Source organism: Vipera ursinii (assembly GCF_947247035.1).
Source record: "Vipera ursinii genome assembly, chromosome: 2".
NCBI classification, from domain to species: domain Eukaryota; kingdom Metazoa; phylum Chordata; class Lepidosauria; order Squamata; family Viperidae; genus Vipera; species Vipera ursinii.
In genome coordinates, this window is record NC_139513.1 from 1,640,968 (window position 1) to 1,659,439 (window position 18,472).

At 45.6% G+C, this 18,472-nt stretch overlaps 1 protein-coding gene and 1 pseudogene across 2 annotated transcripts in view; one reads left to right on the forward strand and one right to left on the reverse strand.

Annotated features, from left to right (window-relative positions):
• LOC310633214 (vomeronasal type-2 receptor 26-like) overlaps positions 1–1,492 on the forward strand; it is a 165,187-nt pseudogene extending 163,695 nt beyond the window's left edge. The window contains exon 5 of the transcript in view: positions 745–1,492. The product of the transcript in view is annotated as a vomeronasal type-2 receptor 26-like (transcript). The remainder of the gene's footprint in view (positions 1–744) is intronic.
• Positions 1,493–5,417: 3,925 nt separating this feature from the next.
• On the reverse strand, positions 5,418–9,511 carry LOC310633216 (vomeronasal type-2 receptor 26-like; the record flags this gene model as incomplete). Its single annotated transcript, XM_083350900.1, has 3 exons — positions 5,418–6,322; positions 6,500–6,626; positions 9,299–9,511. The coding sequence occupies 3 exons, from the start codon at positions 9,509–9,511 to the stop codon at positions 5,418–5,420; spliced, it is 1,245 nt and encodes a 414-aa protein (XP_083207026.1).
• Positions 9,512–18,472: the final 8,961 nt, after the last annotated feature.

Genomic DNA, 18,472 nt, shown 5'->3' on the forward strand with positions numbered 1-18,472 from the left:
AGAAGAGAAGAGAAGAGAAGAGAAGAGAAGAGAAGAGAAGAAGAATCATGTGTAGGGATTTAGCCAAACTTTTTTCTTGATTTTATTGGAAGATGTTACTCTTTCTGATAATAAAAAAATGAGGAATGCATTTTGATGTCCTTACTCCATATATCCAACTCATCTTCAAGGGCCACTCCATCTAACATTTCTTTCTCCATGGCAAAAGTAATGTTTATCCATTTCAGCTAGCATAAGACACATTAAGCAATCCTTCACATGTACTACATTCCACTATAGACTGGATATCATTGGTGCCTTAAAGCATTGACAAAAGGCTAGACTCCAGAGGTTCAGCAGTGAAAAGGTAAAATGGTGGCACTGCCTTGTTTCCTGGAATCCTTTCTTCTTCCCTTCTTCTCTCTCAGCATGTTCATTGATGAAATGGTGACATCAAAAAGAAGAGAAAATAAATATTAAGGTGTTTAGCTGGAGGGAAATGAAGAATTATATTGAGTTCACCTACACCCAGTCATTCACATAAAAAACAAGTTTACCCAAACAATGCATTTAATTAAAGGACATGTTAAAGGGAGAAACTATTTTTGCTCTTTTTCAGATGCAGACAAATGTACCAAATGTCCAGAAGATCAATATCCAAACATCAATCGAGTTCACTGTATCCCCAAGATTAAAAATTATCTTTCTTATGATGAAAATCTGGGGATTATCCTTTCATTGCCTTGTTATTCTCTTTAACCACAGGCTTTGGCTTGTGGATCTTCATTAAATTCATGGAAACACCAATTGTCAAAGCCAACAACAGGGACCTCTCCTACATTCTCCTGGCCTCCCTCCTACTTTCCATCTTGACCTCCTTTCTGTTCATTGGTCAGCCAAGGAGAATTACCTGCCTCCTCCGACAAACAGCCTTCAGCATTGTCTTCTCAATTGCAATTTCTTCAATCTTGGCCAAAACAATCACAGTGGTGTTAGCCTTCTTGGCCACAAAACCAGGGAATAAAGTGCAGAGATGGTTGGGGAAGAGCCTGGCCAACTCCATTGTCCTTTCTTGTTCTGGTCTCCAAGTTGTCATCTGCAGCATCTGGTTGGGAACTTCCCCCCCCCATTCCCTGACTCTGACATGCACTCCCAACCTACAGAGATTATTCTACAATGCAATGAAGGCACTGTCATCATGTTTTATGTTGCCCTCGGCTACATGGGCTTCCTGTCTGCTGTCTGCTTCATGGTGGCTTTTCTAGCCAGGAATCTCCCTGGGGCCTTCAACGAAGCCAGGTTGATCTCCTTCAGCATGCTGGTCTTCTGCAGTGTCTGGGTGTCCTTTGTGCCTGCCTACCTGAGCACCAAGGGGAAATACATGGTGGCTGTGCAGGTCTTCTCCATTCTGGCCTCCAGTGCTGGCTTGTTGGGCTGCATTTGCATCCCAAAGTGCTATATTATTATTTTTAGGCCAGATATCAACACCAAAGAACATTTGATGTCAAAATAATGTAGAAAAAATGAATTTTACAAATTTATTTTTCAAAAATGGCATTTAATAATCTTAATTAATAAGTTTAAGTTTAAGTTTATTATATTTGTATACCGCCCTTCTCCCGAAGGACTCAGGGCGGTGAACAGGGCATATATAAAAATACAAATTACAAAAATTAAAAAAGAATTAAATACGAGCCCAAACTAAAAACAGTAGAAATATGTAAAAAATCCCCAATGAAAACCGCAACGCATCCCCCATCAGGCCAGGCCGGCTTGTTCAAATAGGTAGGTCTTCAAGTCGCGTCGGAAGGAGCGAAGGTCAGGTGCCATCCGGAGCTCAACCGGCAGCTGATTCCATAAAGCCAGGGTGCCCACAGAGAAGGCCCTCCCCTGGGGGCCACCAGCCGACATTCTCTGACCAGTGGCACCCTGAGGAGGCCCTCTCTGTGGGAACGCACAGGGCGGAGGGAAGTTGACGCCAGCAGCAGGTGGTCCCGAGGTACTCCGGACCCATGCCGGAGTAGATTTTGACCATTTAATATTTATTTATTTAACATATGCTTCCCCTCTTGCCTAAAGATCATTTTAGGCACTTTACAATCAGTAAAAACAAGACAAAACAATAAAAAAATTCAATTATTAAATAGTAGCACTAACATTGGTTTAAAATTGACAAAGATAGGAAGGAAGGGAGCAAGGTGTACATGGGGAGGAGGTATTCCTCTTCTAAAGCTACCCACATTTATTTTCCTATGTATTCCTAAAGAAACCAATAGCAATATGCCAAGTCTCATTTTTAGTCACTATAGTGTAGGTAAAATCAGTTTCCAGATGAATGGGACTGTTTGGTAGGCAAATGGAGAAATAAGGAATGCAGCTCACAGCGATCTGTGGGAAGTTTTATCAGAATATTTCCCTAGGAACCCTTGAATCTGAAGATGCAAATATTTCTTCTAAGATAATTTTTCTTTGCAGATTATAGAAGGGCAAGAAGTAATCGGAGATTGATTATGCTATCATTTATGAATATGTAGACATGGATCATTTTCTCCCTTTTTCAATCATTTTCCCCTCCTTTCTGAAATGTATAAATATTTTTATAATTATTTAATAAACAAATAAGCCCGACATACATAGATTACACTAGTGGCTTACAGCTTTAAACATAGCACATAAACTCATAAAAACACCATTACGTTATGAATGGGATGTGAGCGTATGATGTGAATATATCTCTTTCTTTGGATGAATTTTATACAATTCTTTTGGAGAAGTCTCCATTCCCAGTACATACTCTTTAATAAACATTGCAATGAGGTTTGATTCTTTGCTTTGGGCTCTTTGTTTTTATTCCAGAGAAAATGATGTGAGAAATGGGATTCACAGTTTTTGATCTGGGACCAGGGATGACAACAGGGCATATGCATGTGTTGTAGTGAGCTTGAGCCTGTGTCCTTTCCTGCTGCCAAAAAAGGCACCATTAGGAATGAGTTTAAGGGAACACTTTGTGTCTAAAAGTTTATTTTGCTATGGAGGTTTGTTAAATGTGTGTGTCCCCTTTTTCATTCCATTTCTTAGCCACCCTTGGCCATGAAGTGATCTCAGCTGAGCAATGACTGGAGGTGTCTGGCAAGGGGAATTTGGCTTTGGAAGGGTGAATGTGACCCTTCTCTGCTTACCTAGTTCAATTTGGGTTGTTTTTTTCCTATTACTTTTATTTTTAGTATGTTTTGATAATGAGTCTTGATAATTGCATTGTGACTAACTTGTGTTAATATTGTCTGATCTAAGAGGGGAGGGGTGTTATGTACTGGGCTCATTAGTAATACCACGTGGGTTGCTGGAGCAGCTAATGGCTCTCCAGGAACCCAGACTACAAGTCTCCAGCACTATAATTGGCTGTGAGTTTTCAGCTTTGTGTTGCTTTAAACTCACTGACAATTCCTTGACATCTTTCACCTATGAATATGTACACTTACATCATTTGTTACTTAGTCTCTCTTGACATTTTGAGATACATAAATAGGTGTGCATCTATTTATTATGTGTGGGGTCGTCTCTCAATATTATCGTGTTTTCCCGAAAGTAAGGCCTACACCGAAAATAAGCCCTAGTTTGGGGGTGAGGTACATACCTAAAAATCAAGCTAGGGTGGGGTTGGGGGTGTGGAGCTGCCCCACATACCCCACAGACATTTATCTTGCAGCCAGGCTTCTCCTCGCCACCCACTTCTTCTGTGGCATCTTCTGCAGCTAGGCCTGCATTTCTCTGTCACAGGCCTTTCCAGAGGGCCACTGCAGCCGAGAACCGAGCTATGGATTCCATCCATAGCTTGGTTATGCAAGACCTCTGCAGCTGAGGATCAAGCTATGGATTCCATCCATAGCTTGGTAGTGGACTGCAGAGGCCTTCTGGAAAGACCTGACTACAAAATGCAGATTGGAATGGAGCTGCAGAATGAAGCTGCTCCTTTGGCCGCAGAAGAAATGGACCAGCTGGGTAGGGCTGTCAGGGCTGGAGGTGAGTAAGACATCCCCAAAAATAAGATCTGGTGCATCTTTTGCAGGCAAAAATAAAATAAAATAAAATAAGACTCAGTCTTATTTTCGGGGAAATGCAATATTTGAAGGAGTCCCTCTGGCGCATGCTGATAAACACCGTAGTAAGAGTTTGTTACTTTCTTTGGGTCCTACATCTGATTCCATAAGAAGTAGGATACTGCACACTGGAAGGAATTTTCCCTACTTTAAGAAGAAAGATTTATTTCCACTGTCCACTGGCAGAGGAGACACTCTAACCATAGGTGGGTGAGGTTTTTCCCTTCAATCCTCTTTTGGTTCCCCAGAGGGAGGGAGGGAGCAAGGAGAGCAAATTGGCCAGTAGCTGCTCCCCCATAACTGGGTCTCTTCAGAACTGAAGTAGCTCAAAGGCAGTGAAGATTTAATTCTGAGGACACCTTCTGATGACACCTGGTAAGAGAGCACCTGTTCAGCCTAAAAAAAGTAAAGGTAAAGGTTTCCCCGCACATGTGTGCTAGTTGTTTCTGACTCTAGGGGCTGGTGCTCATCTCCGTTTCAAAGCTGAAGAGCCAGCGCTTGTCCGAGGACATCTCCATGGTCATGTGGCCAGCATCACTAGACGCCAAAGGCGCACGGAACACTGTTACCTTCCCACCATAGTGGTCTCTATTTTTCTACTTGCATTTTTACGTGCTTTCAAACTGCTAGGTTGGCAGAAGCTGGGATGAGTAACAGGCGCTCACTCTGTTACATGGCACTCAGGATTTGACCCGCCAAACTGCCGCCAAACTGCCAACCGCATCCCTTTTCTCAAAACAATATTGCTGCATTTAATTGGTCCCCTGATCCAGAGGGAGGAGAGAGAATACTATGCTTTCACTGTGTAGGGCTAGGGTGGTGTTTTGCTAGAGCTTCTTTTGCTTTCAAACATGTCAAAATGGTATACTCAATAAAATTTTACATTAAGAGATTGGAATGTCTCAAAGGTGTTTGCTTGGTTAGGATCATGAGCCGGAACCTTAACACAGACCTTGGAGGAACTGAAAAACCAATTCAGAAAGAATCATGAAGGTGATGAGGTTGAGAACCTCCTAACTTTTAAGATACCTACCAAGCTTAAAGCAGTCCAAAGTCCAGGATAAGGTTTATATGTGTCCTCTCTTAAATTGCTGCTTAATCCAAATATTGGGTAATGTGTGCTGAGGAAAAGGTGGGCTATCAACAGTTTAAAAACAAAAATATTAATTATTAATTAATTTTATTATTTGATGATTATGTTGGATTTTAATTTTATTAATCTAACTTTTTCCCCCTTGGATTTTAAATAACCTTAATTGTCAAATGGAGGAAAATGAAGCATATAAACCAAAAATTGCAATCAATAATTAAATTTTAAGAACCCAAGAAACAATTTAATTATCAGTTCCCTACTTTAATCATTAGATCATCCTTAGTGTTTAGATCTGGTCTCAGGATGATAATGTAGCACTTGGGGAAGAAGATGCAGCCCAACAGTCCACCACTGGAGGCCAAGATGGAGAAGACCTGCACAGCCACCATGTATTTTCCTTTGGTGCTCAGGTAGGCGGGGAGGAAGGAGACCCATACACTGCAGAACACCAGCATGCTGAAGGTGATCAGTTTGGCTTCATTGAAAGCTCCAGGCAGATTTCTGGCCAGGAAAGCCACAGTGAAGCAAATGGCAGCAAGGAAACCCATGTAGCCAAGGACAACATAAAACATGGTGACAGAGCCTTCGTTGCATTGAAGAATGATCTCTCCAGGCTGGGAGTGCAGATCAGAGTCAGGAAATGGGGGAGAAACTCCCAGCCACATGACACAAATTAAAATTTGGATAATTGAACAAGAAAGGATGATGGAGTTGGCCAAGCTCTTCCCCAACCATCTTCTGATTCTGTTCCCTGGTTTTGAGGCCAGGAAAGCCAGCACTACCGTGATTGTTTTGGCCAACACAGAGGACACAGCTACTGAGAAAACAATACTGAACATTGTTTGTCGGAGAAGACAGGTGACTTTTCTTGGTCGGCCAATGAAGAGAAAGGAGGACAAAAAGCAAAGCAGGAGGGAGATCAGGAGGATGAACGAGAGGTCCCGGTTGTTGGCTTTGACAATGGGAGTTTCCAGGTATTGAATGAATATGATTAAAACAAGGCCTGTGGTTAGGGACAAGAGTAGAGCAATGGAGGTGAGGATGATGCCCAGCTGCTCTTCATAATATAGGAAGGTTATGGTTTTGGGGATACATTGGACTCGGTTCTTGGCTGGATATTGATCATATGGGCACATGGTGCATTTGTCAGTATCTGAGAAAACAAAGTAATATTTCAAATTTCAAGAAAATCTTTGTATGAGATGTGATACTGAGAGATAGGAAAGCCTCAGTAAATTATATACACTTGCACTTACACTCCAGAAAAACAAATCCCAGTATATACAACAAAAGAACAAGAACAAGAAAGTTTCCCTATGATGTCACCCACCTTCCTGAGTGGAGATGGTCCCCTCTGGACAAGGAATGCAGTCATAGCAGCAAAATGGCTCTCCTTCTCGAGCTTGCTTGACAAATCCAGGATGGCATTTTTCCACACATTTAGACTGAGGCAGAGACTAAACAGAAAAAGAAGAAATGCCAAAGAAAATGTGTCAGGACGTGTAAGATGGAGGTAGACATGAACATCAGTCAAGTCGTCTCTGGGCTTCACATAGGCAAATATGAAATCTATGACCCCTTCCAAATGGTTGCAGGAGGTACAATTGCTGGAAGATGCTTCATTCAGTTCCTCCCTTTTTCTTCTGACATATCAGATTACCAAAAAAAGTTGCTTTTTACTTAACAAATGGGCCTGCAATTGCTAGCGTCCTTTTCATTCCATTTTTTAAATATATAAGAACTACAATTGCCATCTTTGACCCAAGTGGGTATGGTGGATATTATTTATATATGTAAATGAACCTGCCAGTAGAGGGTTCCACCAGCTGGGATATTTCTTGAATTGTTCAGGTGGTAGAAAATCTTCTCCAGAGGCTATATTGTTATTCTGACCTTTTATGATGAATTTGATCATGATCATTTTAAGGCAAAAATAAGATGCTGTATAATATATTTTTAGCTTTTTTATATATAAAATGGTTAATCAATGTTAATCCTCCCTACAGATTCATAACACATATATGTTTCATAAACAGTAAGAAAGATAATTCAGTGGAACACTGTTTATAAATCTAGGATTTGTTCTTGATTGAGAATATCATTACCTTGGCTAATATCATGAAACAAATGTGAGCCTTCCATCAGTGCTACACCTATTTATTGTGCAGAAGACTCTTTGATTCAACTCACAGCCTCTCCTCATCTTCACAAGTGTGTGGCAGAAGCCCTCAAAGCATTCAGGATGGTGTCATGGTGTCATGTTTCTGTTTTGAACCTTGTTCCTCCCTCCCACTGTTGCCTCAATCCCCAGTCATGAAACCTACAAAGGCCACAGTGAAAAGGAGTTATTGAATTCCATAGAGATTCCCCCCTCCCGGAGTACAAACAGACAACACTAGCAAGAGTTAATTCTACAGACTTTAGTTAATTGCCTTCTGATAAGACCTTGGCAACAAAATAGGCTCGTTACCTCAAACTTCAGCTGGAATGAGATAACGTCCAAGTAAACAGTCCAGTAGCAGATGTACAGAAGCGTTGCCAAGAATGCAGACCAGGGTTTCAAACATGAAGCAGAGTTACAAAGATGTGACCAGAAGTTGTTTAAACTATTGTTCGTCACAAAGTTCTGAGAGCAGACACACCCCCTTTATACCTTATGGGGTGTGGCTCAATGACTCAGCTACTCCCTGGCCCTCCTACCCAACCTACGTTGCTGCAGACGCTTGGCCCTGCATCTTTCTCAAGGGTCTAGCCATGACTCATCTTCGCTAGACTGCTGCAGCTGTTCAAGCACCGTCCCAACCTGGCTGCTCCCCGGCTGTTCCTCTTGGCTTCCAGATGGAGACGGAGGCCTTGCCAGAGAGGAGGGCCCTGGAGAGGGCCTTGCCAGTTCCTCCCCCTCATCCTCAGACTCCTCTTCCTTGGTTAGGACAGGTGCGGGGGGTCGGGGCCACAACACTATCCCCCACCGCAGGGCCCTTCCCCCAGGTCTGATGGTCGGAATGCGGTTGAGATGGGAATTGTTTGTGAAACGCACGCACGAGGTCGGGGGCACGAACTGCAGAAGCGTCGACCCAGGAGAAATCCTCAGGCCTGTACCACTTCCACTCAACCAAATATTGAAAACGCCCCTTAAGCCAATGGGAGTCTCAAATACTGGCCACCTCATACTCTGCTGAGCCATCCTGGTCGGGTGTAGGCGGTGGAGCAGGAACCATAGGGCGTCGGAGGGAACACGAAGGGGCTTCAGGGACCAGCAGGGATCAGTGGAAGACCAGGTGGATCAGCATGGAGCGTGGCAGGGTCAATCGGTAGGCCACAGGGTTGATAACTGCTTCAATTGGGAATGGGATGACGTATCAATGATCCAGTTTCTTTACTGGTTGGTTGGTCGGGAGATGCCTCGTGGATAACCACACTCGATCTCCGACCGCCAGCAGTGCTGTTGCCTGTTGGGAGCGGTCGGCGAACCGTTTATAGTCCTCCTTGGCCCAGATCAATTGGCGACCTACCAATTGTTGGACTGCATGCAACTCTGACAGTGTTCTGTACCAGCCTGCTACCGGCCCTGCAGAAAAGGCATGGACAACCCCTTTTACAAGAAGGCAAGAGGCTGGAATTACGCCTGCCAAATTTATTGCTACAAAAACAAACGGAACAAGACACGAACCAAGAAACAGGAGCTTTAAGAAACAGGAACTATCCAAGCAGTTGCCTTCAGCAAACCAGCCCTCCCACACATTCCCCTTAAATACAGTTCAGGGCGTGGCCTCTCTCTGCCTCCTTCCAAGGTGCCCCATTGCCTTCCTCTGTTTACTCCTGATTGACTGCCTCCTGCGTCGGGCGAACTTGAACAGGGCCAGCTGTGGGTCATCTTCATCCACGCTGTCAGGCTCACACAGCTGGGTCTGCGTCGTGACCAGATGAGAGGGGCCTTGCTGGGGGCTCTCATCAAGCTGTCCAATCCCCTCAGCAAGCTCTTCAACACCCCCCCCTCCTCCTCTGAGTCGTCCGACCCAACTGCCAAACCCACAAGCTGACCCTGAATCACAACAGACAGGAAGTCCTGGGTCTCAGGAACTGCGGAATCTGAGGGAGCCAGAGGGAAGAGCCATGGATGGTACCCCACATTGGCATAGAATGGGGTGGTCTGGGTAGAGGTGTGTTGGGAGTTGTTGAAGGCAAACTCCACTAGGGAGAGGTAATCGGCCCAGTTGTCCTGCTGTTGGTTCACAAAACAGTGCAGGTACTGCTCCAGGATGCCGATTACCTTCTCCCTCCCCCCATCGGTCTCGGGATGGTGTGCCAATGACAAGCACACCTTCACCTCCAACGCGGCCATCAGGCTTTTCCAAAATTGTGCCGTGAATTGCACACTACCCTGTCTGGCAAGCCATGGAGATGGAAGACGTGCTGCAGGAACAACCAGGCAGTCATCCGGGCCATTGGCAGCCCACGACATGAAATAAAGTGCGCCATTTTGTTTAACATGTCAACCACCACTAGGACGGTGGTAAACCTTGAGGACAGCGGCAAATCCATTAAGAAGTCCATGGAGATTGCTCCCCATGGTCTCTCTGGCATCGGCAGGGGTTGGAGGAGGCCGGGAGGTGTGCCCGTGGCAGCCTTTGCTTGTTGGCACAGCACGCAGGATATCACGTACGCATGTACGTCGTGCTGTACCCGAGGCCACCAAAAGGTCTGCGTCACCAAATTGAGGGTCTTGAAAAACCTAAAGTGCCCCACCGCAGGGTTGTCATGACACTGTGTCATCACAAGGGTTCGGAGGGGCCCTGTGGGTACATAGAGCCACACCCTATATCTCAGCAAACCATCCTCCAAAGTCCATGGGGACGCGGGACCAACCTTGGCCTTCCTCTGTTGCGACCAGTCATCCAGGCACCTGAGCCCGCAAGTCCTCCGGCTCATGGACTGCGGCCAAGGATTTCGTGGGCAGCACCATCCATGGGGGCAGTGGGTCCTTGGTGTAGAGGTACTCCACCTTGCGGGACAGGGCATCTGCCCTCTGGTTGTAACTGCTGGGGATGTAGGTCACACGAAAGTTGAACCGGGCGAAAAGCAAAGACCACCGGATCTGCCGCTGGTTCAACTTCCTGGCCGTCTTCAGGTATTCTAGGTTCTGATGGTCCATACGGACCTCCACCTGGTGTCGGGCCCCCTCAAGATGATGCCGCCAAACCTCGAACGTGGCCTTGATAGTCAGCAACTCTTTTTCCCAGATGGTGTAATTGCGCTCAGAAGGATTGAGTTTCCGCGAATAGTAAGCGTGGGGAAAAAGAGTGCTGCCATCCACTGGGGCCTACAACAACACTGCCCCAAGAAACATGTTGGACGCATCCGTCTCCCTGATGAAGGGATGATTCGGATTGGGGTGCCTAAGGATGGGTTCTGTGATGAAAGCCTTCTTGAGGGCCTTGAATGCCTGTTGCTGTCGGGGACCCCACCGGAACGGGATCTTCTTCTTTAGGAGCTGGGTTAGCAGAACTGTCAGCATAGTGAAGCCCGGGATGAAGGTCCGGTAATAGTTGACGAACCCCAGAAGGCGTTGGATATACTTCACTCGACGTGGGGGTTCCCAACTACACAAGGCTTATGTGGGTCCATGGCGATGCCTTCGTGGGAGATGATGTGGCCAAGGAACTCTATGGAAGTCTGGAAGAAAAAGCATTTCTCCAGCTTCGCATAGAGTTGATGCTCCTGAAGGCGCTGCAAGACGAAGCGGACGTGCTGCAGATGGCTTTTCCTGGACCAGGAGTATATCAAGATGTCATCCAGGTAGACCACCAGAAACCTGTCCAACATGTCCCAAAAAACATCGTTCATCAGATGTTGGAAGACTGCGGGGACGTTGGTCAGCCCGAACGGCATAACGGTATATTCAAAATGACCGTATTGGGTGCCAAACACCGTCTTCCATTCATCCCCCTTTTGCATCCATACCAGATTATAGGCCCCTCGGAGATCGAGCTTGGTGAAGATGGTTGCCTCACACAGCATCTCCATCAGCTCCAGGATGAGTGGCAGGGGGTACCGATTCCGCACCATGATGGCGCTCAGTCAGCGGTAATCACAACACAAATGTAGATCCCCGTCTTCTTCTTGACGAAGAGGACTGGGGCCAAGAGAGGGGATGACAAAGGCCAAATGAACCCCCTGGCCAGGTTCTTGTCCAAAAAGTCCTGCAAAGAGACCAACCCAGGCTCCGACATTGGGTACAGGCATCCCACTGGCAGCGGCGCATTGGGCAGAAGGTCCATGGGGTAATCGTAGGACCGGTGTGGGAGCAAAAGGTCTGCCTCCTTCTTGCTGAACACATCCGTGAAGTCCACCAGGTCAGGAGGCAAGGAGACAGCAGGGGCGGAGACTTCCTGGTCGGCACAAGTGTGGCAGACATAGTCTATGCACTGCAGGCTTGGAAAAGAGATGGCGTTCCATGACCACGCCACCTGAGGGTCGTGGGTCCGAAGCCAGGCCATACACATGACCAAAGGGAGATGTAGGTCTGCCGTGATATAAAACTGAATTGCCTTGTCTTGTGCTCCAATGGCTAGGTGCAATGGCTGGGTGGCAGACTTAATTGGGCCTGAGACAAGCTCCCGCCCATCAATGGTCTCTACCCTCAATGGAGGGTCCACCAGAGTCAAGAGAATTCCAAAATGGGCTGCAAAGGCCTGGTCCATAAAATTGGTCATGGCCCCCGAATCCACCAGCGCATGCGCCTGGATTTGCCCCAGTCGGTCAGACTAGAAGACCCTAGTGTCCAAAATCAGATGTTGAGGGGGTCCAGAGTCCATGTCTGCTGTTCCTGGCGGGGGTGTGGTACGTGCCCAGCCTAGGGTTTCCCCTAAACCAGGCCTGCCCCATTTCCTGACTGGTCAGTCCGAGCCCGAGACCCAGGGCCAGACTTTGGTGCCCCACCATGCTTCCTGGGACAGGAGGCGGCAAAATGTCTGGGCTCCCCACAATACAAACACAACCCCCCTTGGCATCTACGAGTCCTCTCCTGGGCTGTCAGGTGAGGTCTGGTCGCTCCCAGCTCCATGGGCTCCTCAGCAGATGCTACAAAACGTGGGATGACCCGGCATATGGTTGGTGCAGGACACGGATGTGCAGGTGCAGGCGGCGGCATAGGCAACTCTTGGATGGTCCAACAGGTCTTTCGATGTTGGAGGCAAGCATCAATGATAAGGCACTGGACCACCAGGGCGTCGAGGGTCAGGGGAGACTCTACATGGACCAGTTCATCCTGAAGCTCGTCTGAAAGCCTGTCTTGGAAAGCATCCAGCAATGCCTCCTCATTCCAAGCTGAGTCCTGGGACAACAGCCGGAAGTCAGAGATATAATCCTGCAGGGGGTGTTTTCCTTGCCGGAGGTCTTTGATGTGTCTGGCTACAGTCTGAGTGTGGATGGGGTCCTCATACATGAGCCTCATGTGTTGCCAGAAGCCCTGGTAATCAGTTAACAAGGGGCTGTTCTGAGTTAACAACGGCATGGCCCATCGGGCGGCAGAGCCAGAAAGAAGGCTAATTACAAACCCCACCCTAGCCCGGTCATCAGGGAAATCCTCCGGCCTCATAGACATAAACAATTGGCACTGTCCCATGAAGGTCGAGAACATCTCAGGCTGTCCAGAAAACTTATCCAGCACCACTACCGGGCATTTCTGACAGGGAGGAGGAATTGCAGGAGCATTCAGCAGAGCGAGTTGTGCAGACAATTGAGCTACCCGCTGCTGTAGGAGTTGATTGTCTGCCTGCAGCTGCTGCTGTAGCTGCTGTGGTTGCAGCTGCTGCTGCTGCTGCTGTTAGTCCATCTTAGGTAAAAGATGGTCTGTTTGTTGGTGACAAACAAGTTGTTCTATTCCCCCCTCCCGGAGTACAAACAAACAGACAAGCAGGCATGACTAGTAAGAGTTAATTCTACAGGCTTTAGTTAATTGCCTTCTGATAAGGCCTTGGCAGCAAACTAGGCTCATTACCTCAAACGTCAGCTGGAATGAGATAATGTCCAAACAAACAGTCCAGAAGCAGATGTACAGAAGCATTGCCAAGAATTCACACCAGAGTTTCAAACAAGAAACAGAGTTCCAAAGATGTGACCAGAAGTTGTTTAAACTATTGTTTGTCACAAACTTCTGAGAGCAGACACACCCCCTTTTGTCCCCTATGGGGTGTGGCTCAATGACTCAGCTACTCCCTGGCTCTCCTACTCAACCTACATTGCTGCAAACGCTTCACCCTGCGTCTTTCTCGAGAGTCTAGCCATGAGTCATCTTCACTAGACTGTATTTGCTGCAGCTGCTTGAGTTCCATCCCAGCCTGGATACTCCCAGGCTGCTCCTCTCGGCCTTCAGATGGAGATGGAGGCCTTGCTAGAGAGGAGGGCCCTGGAGAGGGAGGCCTTGCCAGTCCCTCCCCATCATCCTCAGAGTCCTCTTCCTCGGTTAGGACAGGCACGGGGGTCGGGGCCACAACAGCGTGCCAAAAGACCTGGCCAGCAAATGTTGCAAAGGCAAGTTGTTTGCAGCAAAGGCAGGAACTTTGCACCCCTCCCTGCTGCCCAACTACACCATCTCAACTAGGTAAGTAAGATACTATTTGCAAACAGGATGGCAATAAATAATTTAGGCTGCATTTACATCAGGGCTTTTCAACCTTTTCAGAAATTGTACCACTTTTAGGACATGACAATATTCAAGCACCACCAGTGCTTAACAAGGTGTCAAAAACCTGACTAAAAAAGGGGGGGTATTTTGGGTTTCATTCGTTAGATTCATTTATTGTTATAGAAATGGCTAATTTATAATATTATAGAAAAGTAAAAAGTTGAGGTTCAATGTTAATGCTTCCTTCTACTCTTGTAACAGAGGAAGTCAGAAGTCAATGCCTTTTCTTTTTCCCTTCTCCCCCTCACTTTACCCTTTTTCTCTCACCCTTCACTCACAAAAGCCCCCCCCACTCACTCACACTTTGCTCACAAAAGCCTCCAGTTGCTATCACTCACTCCTCTGTCTCTTTAAAAGGCAGTTCATTCAGTCTCTCCCTCACTCACTCCATCTCTTTCAAAGGCCTCTTGCTCGCTCACTCACTTACTGCCCCATCGCTTGCAAATGCCATTTGCTCATTCACACACGCACTTACTGCCCCATTGCTTTAAATGCTTCCAAATGCCACTTGCTCGCTCACTCAGTTACTGCATTTGGAAGCAACGGAGCAGTAAGTGAATGAGTGCCAGTGCCGGAGGTCATCAGTTGTTTGGTGACAGAGACCACTGCCATGAGGAACACAGCTCTGGGTCGGGGTTCAGAGCAGCTCCAGGTGGAAGCTCAGCACGGGCCATGGTGTGGCAACTGTGGGGAGAGGAATCTCCATGGTGGCTGTGGGGAGGGGAAACCCCGCAGCATGTGGCTCCCAGCTGCAGGGGTGGGGATACAAAGGACGGGCAGCGATGCTGTAGCAAGACTGATGCTGTAGCATCGCTCCCAGTGACAGCACCTCTGAGTTCTGGCACCTTTTTTTTTTAGAATAAAAGCACTGTTGGAAGGGACGTTGGAGGTCATCTAGTCCAACCCCCTGCTCAGGCAGAAAACCCTATACCATTTCAGGCAAATGGCTGTCCAGTATCTTCTTAAAAACCTCCAGTGTTGGAGCATTCACCACCTCTGGAGGCAGGTTGTTCCACTGGTTAATTGTTCTCACTGTCAGGAAGTTTCTCCTTAGTTCTAGGTTGCTTCTCTCCTTGACTAGTTTCCATCCGTTGCTTCTTGTCCTGCTTTCAGGTGCTTTGGAGAATAGCTGGACTCCCTCTTCTTTGTGGCAGCCCCTGAGATATTGGAACACTGCTATCATGTCACCCCTCACCCTTTTCTTCATTAGACTGCACATACCCAATTCCAGCAACCGTTCCCTATATGTTTTAGCCTCCAGCCCCCTAATCATCTTGGTTGCTCTTCTCTGTACCCTTTCTAGAGTCTCGACATCTTTTTTACATCATGGTGACCAAAACTGGATGCAGTATTCCAGGTGTGGCCTTACCAAAGCATTGTAAAGTGGTATTAGTACTTCACGTGATCTTGATTCTATCCCTCTGTTAATGCAGCCTAGCACTGTGTTGGCTTTTTTGGCAGCTGCAGCACACTGCTGGCTCATATTGAAGTGATTGTCTACTAAGACTCTGAGATCCCTCTCACAGTTACTACTATAGAGCAAGGTACCACCTATACTATACCTATGCATTTGATTTTTCCTGCCTAAATGTAGAACCTTACTTTCTTCTACATATATATATGTAGATCTTTGGTCATTCGGGTTTTTTCCCACGTAGAAAATTGGAGGTATCAGGGCAACGTTTTGACGAAATCTCATCCGTCATCCTCAGGCTGGTGGCTTCAGGTTCGTTCTGCCATAAGAATGAAGCTGAGGTCACCAGCCTGAGGATGACGGATGAGATTTCATCGAAACGTTGCCCTGATACCTCCAATTGTACATGGGGAATAACCTGAATGAAAACACCTGCGAAAAACTCAGAAAACATTTATATATGTGTGTGTCTGTGTGTGTGTGTGTGTGTGTGTGTGTAAATTTTTTGTCTTGCTAACAAAGAATAAAGAATAAATAAAGAATAAATAAAATTATTCTTTTTAGCAAGACAAAAATATTTACACAAATATGAGCTGCCACTGCTGTGGCTACTGCCTGTAGATGGCCTTGGGCTAGGCTGAAACAGGAAATAAGATTTGTCCTATATCTGGGACTAAGCAAGTGTATTCTGAATGTTTAACAAACATTTAAAATACATACATACATACATACTAGTTATTATTAGTTCATGTGAACTGAAAGCATTGGACTCCCTGCCTAAATTCCACTATCACAGTGGGGTTAGAGAGAGGCAGCTATAAGCATGTTCTCAGCTGATTAAAAACATCCCAGACTATGGGCCTGAAATTTTGGGAGACCCCTGACTCCAGTCAAGGCAAGATGATGCTTATTTAACTCTTGAACCAACAGGACCTCCATCCAGTCTCAATTCCATTTCATTGGATTCAGTCCAAATCTGAACTCAGGGACTGGTCAACAGAATTACCTTCTCCTTTCATATTTGAAGACAAAAAACTAGTGAACCTGAAGCTATTAAAACCAAAATCTCCAGCATATGAAGCCCTGTCTCACCAGTTTTATGGTGATACTAAACTTCCGAAGGGACACTAAATGGCAATGATTGGTGTCCTAAATAATAATCACCCCATATCTCATTTTGGATCAGCTTACAACAGGATTCAGCATGACAGCATCAGAAGGGAAACCTTGGTCAATAGAACTGAAGCATGCTTCTCTGCCTAAGAAAATTATGGAGGTTTTACTCCACACATTCAATTCTCAGTGAAGATTACCCACATTTTTGACTAAGTTTAGCCCAGTTGAAACGGCTTTGGAAAAAAGAGAAAAGACACCAATATTTTTCCCACCTTGTTGAGCAACTTTAGCTGTGACAAAGCATCTTTGTTGATTCTAAGTCTTTGTCTTTCAAAACTCCCCAATACCTTGTTGATGGGATCCTCCTTGGGGAGAACCACCCTACTAATGATCACCAGGTCTGCAACTACATCTCCATTCTGATTCAAGTATACTTTCAGCAGGGAAAGATTGTACAATTCCCTCTTCTTTAGAAATGGATGGAACTAGAATGGAAACATCCAGGAACTTAAAATCAGAAATCTTGGTTTCTTATCTATTATCACTTTTCTCACAACCTCTTTGCACCTCTGTATTGGCTCCTATGGACTGGGAAGTTGGGGTGTGTGTGTTGAAGAATGGGGTTTAGCCTAACAATTTCACCCAGGAACGTCAGATTCTGCCTGCCTTCTCTTGCTGTCACTAACTCTCAATAAAAGTTCCTCTTGAAACGATGCCAGCATCAAGAGTTCTGCTTTCTTGAGAGATTCACCTGAGTCAGGGGAGGTTCACATCCCACCAGGCTCAAGGTTGACTCAGCCTTCCATCCTTCCGAGGTAGGTAAAATGAGGACCCAGATTGTTGGGGGCAATAAGCTGAATTTGTAATAATGCCGCTTGGGGGGGCGAAAGCCCTAATAAGCAGGCATATACATAGAATGAAGGCTATTGCTAAGCACATTGATTTGTGCTTTAAATTGTAAGCCGCCCTGAGTCTTCAGAGAAGGGCGGGATATAAATGGGATTTTAAAAAAAAAGATTCTGCCTGCCTTCTCTTGCTGTCACTAACTCTCAATAAAGGTTCCTCTTGAAACGATGCCAGCATCAAGAGTTCTGCTTTCTTGAGAGATTCACCTGAGTAAGGGTCTTACAGCTTCCAGAAAATAAAGATATGATTTTGTGTTAGAGAGGTGCATCAGTAAAATTCAATAGGAAACTAAATAATTGTTAACATCCAGGACTTGATACATTATTGTATGAATGCAATGAATGTCAGCTATAATCTGTATTAATATTTCATTTGTAATTTTTCTCACATTATTCTCTGCATAGAATGGTTAATGTAGTAATAATATTTTAATGTTATGATAATAACAGTATTATTAATTTGTCAATATTGTCATTAATGATCCGGTGGAATGATACCAGGTCCTCTTCTAGGCACCACACTTGGAGAAGACACTGCACAAAATTTTCATCAGCTTTAGTCAAAGAAGGGGAGGAAGAGATAAAAGCTAGTGCTTTAAGCCTTGAGGAAAGACATTAAGCAGAAGAGCCATGTTGGAATAGAATAGAATAGAATAGAATAGAATAGAATAGAATAGAATAGAATAGAATAGAATAGAATAGAATAGAATAGAATAGAATAGAATAGAATAGAATAGAATAGAATAGAATAGAACTGGAAGGGACCTTGGAGGTCTTCTAGTCCAGCCCTCTGCTCAAGCAGGAGAACCTATACCTTCTCCGACAAGTGACTGTCTAGTCTATTCTTAAAAATCTCCAGTAATGGAGCACCCACAATTTCTGAAGGCAAGCTGTTCCACAGGTTAATTGTCCTCACTGATAGGAACCTTAATTCCAGCTTGTTTCTCTCATTGATCAATTTCCAACCAGTGTTTCTTGTCCTAGTTTACAGGAGCCTAAAATCAGAAAAAGTCTGGGAACTTTTTTTCGAATATATAAAAGGTCTTGATTGTTGAAGGGATGATGCAGCACTCTTCCAATAAGTCAGAGATGTTGTACAGAAACTTAAGATCTTAAACCACCAAGCCCAGAGAGCACAAAAGACCCTGAAAAGGAATTTAGTGTGAAGGATCCTTGTTGGGA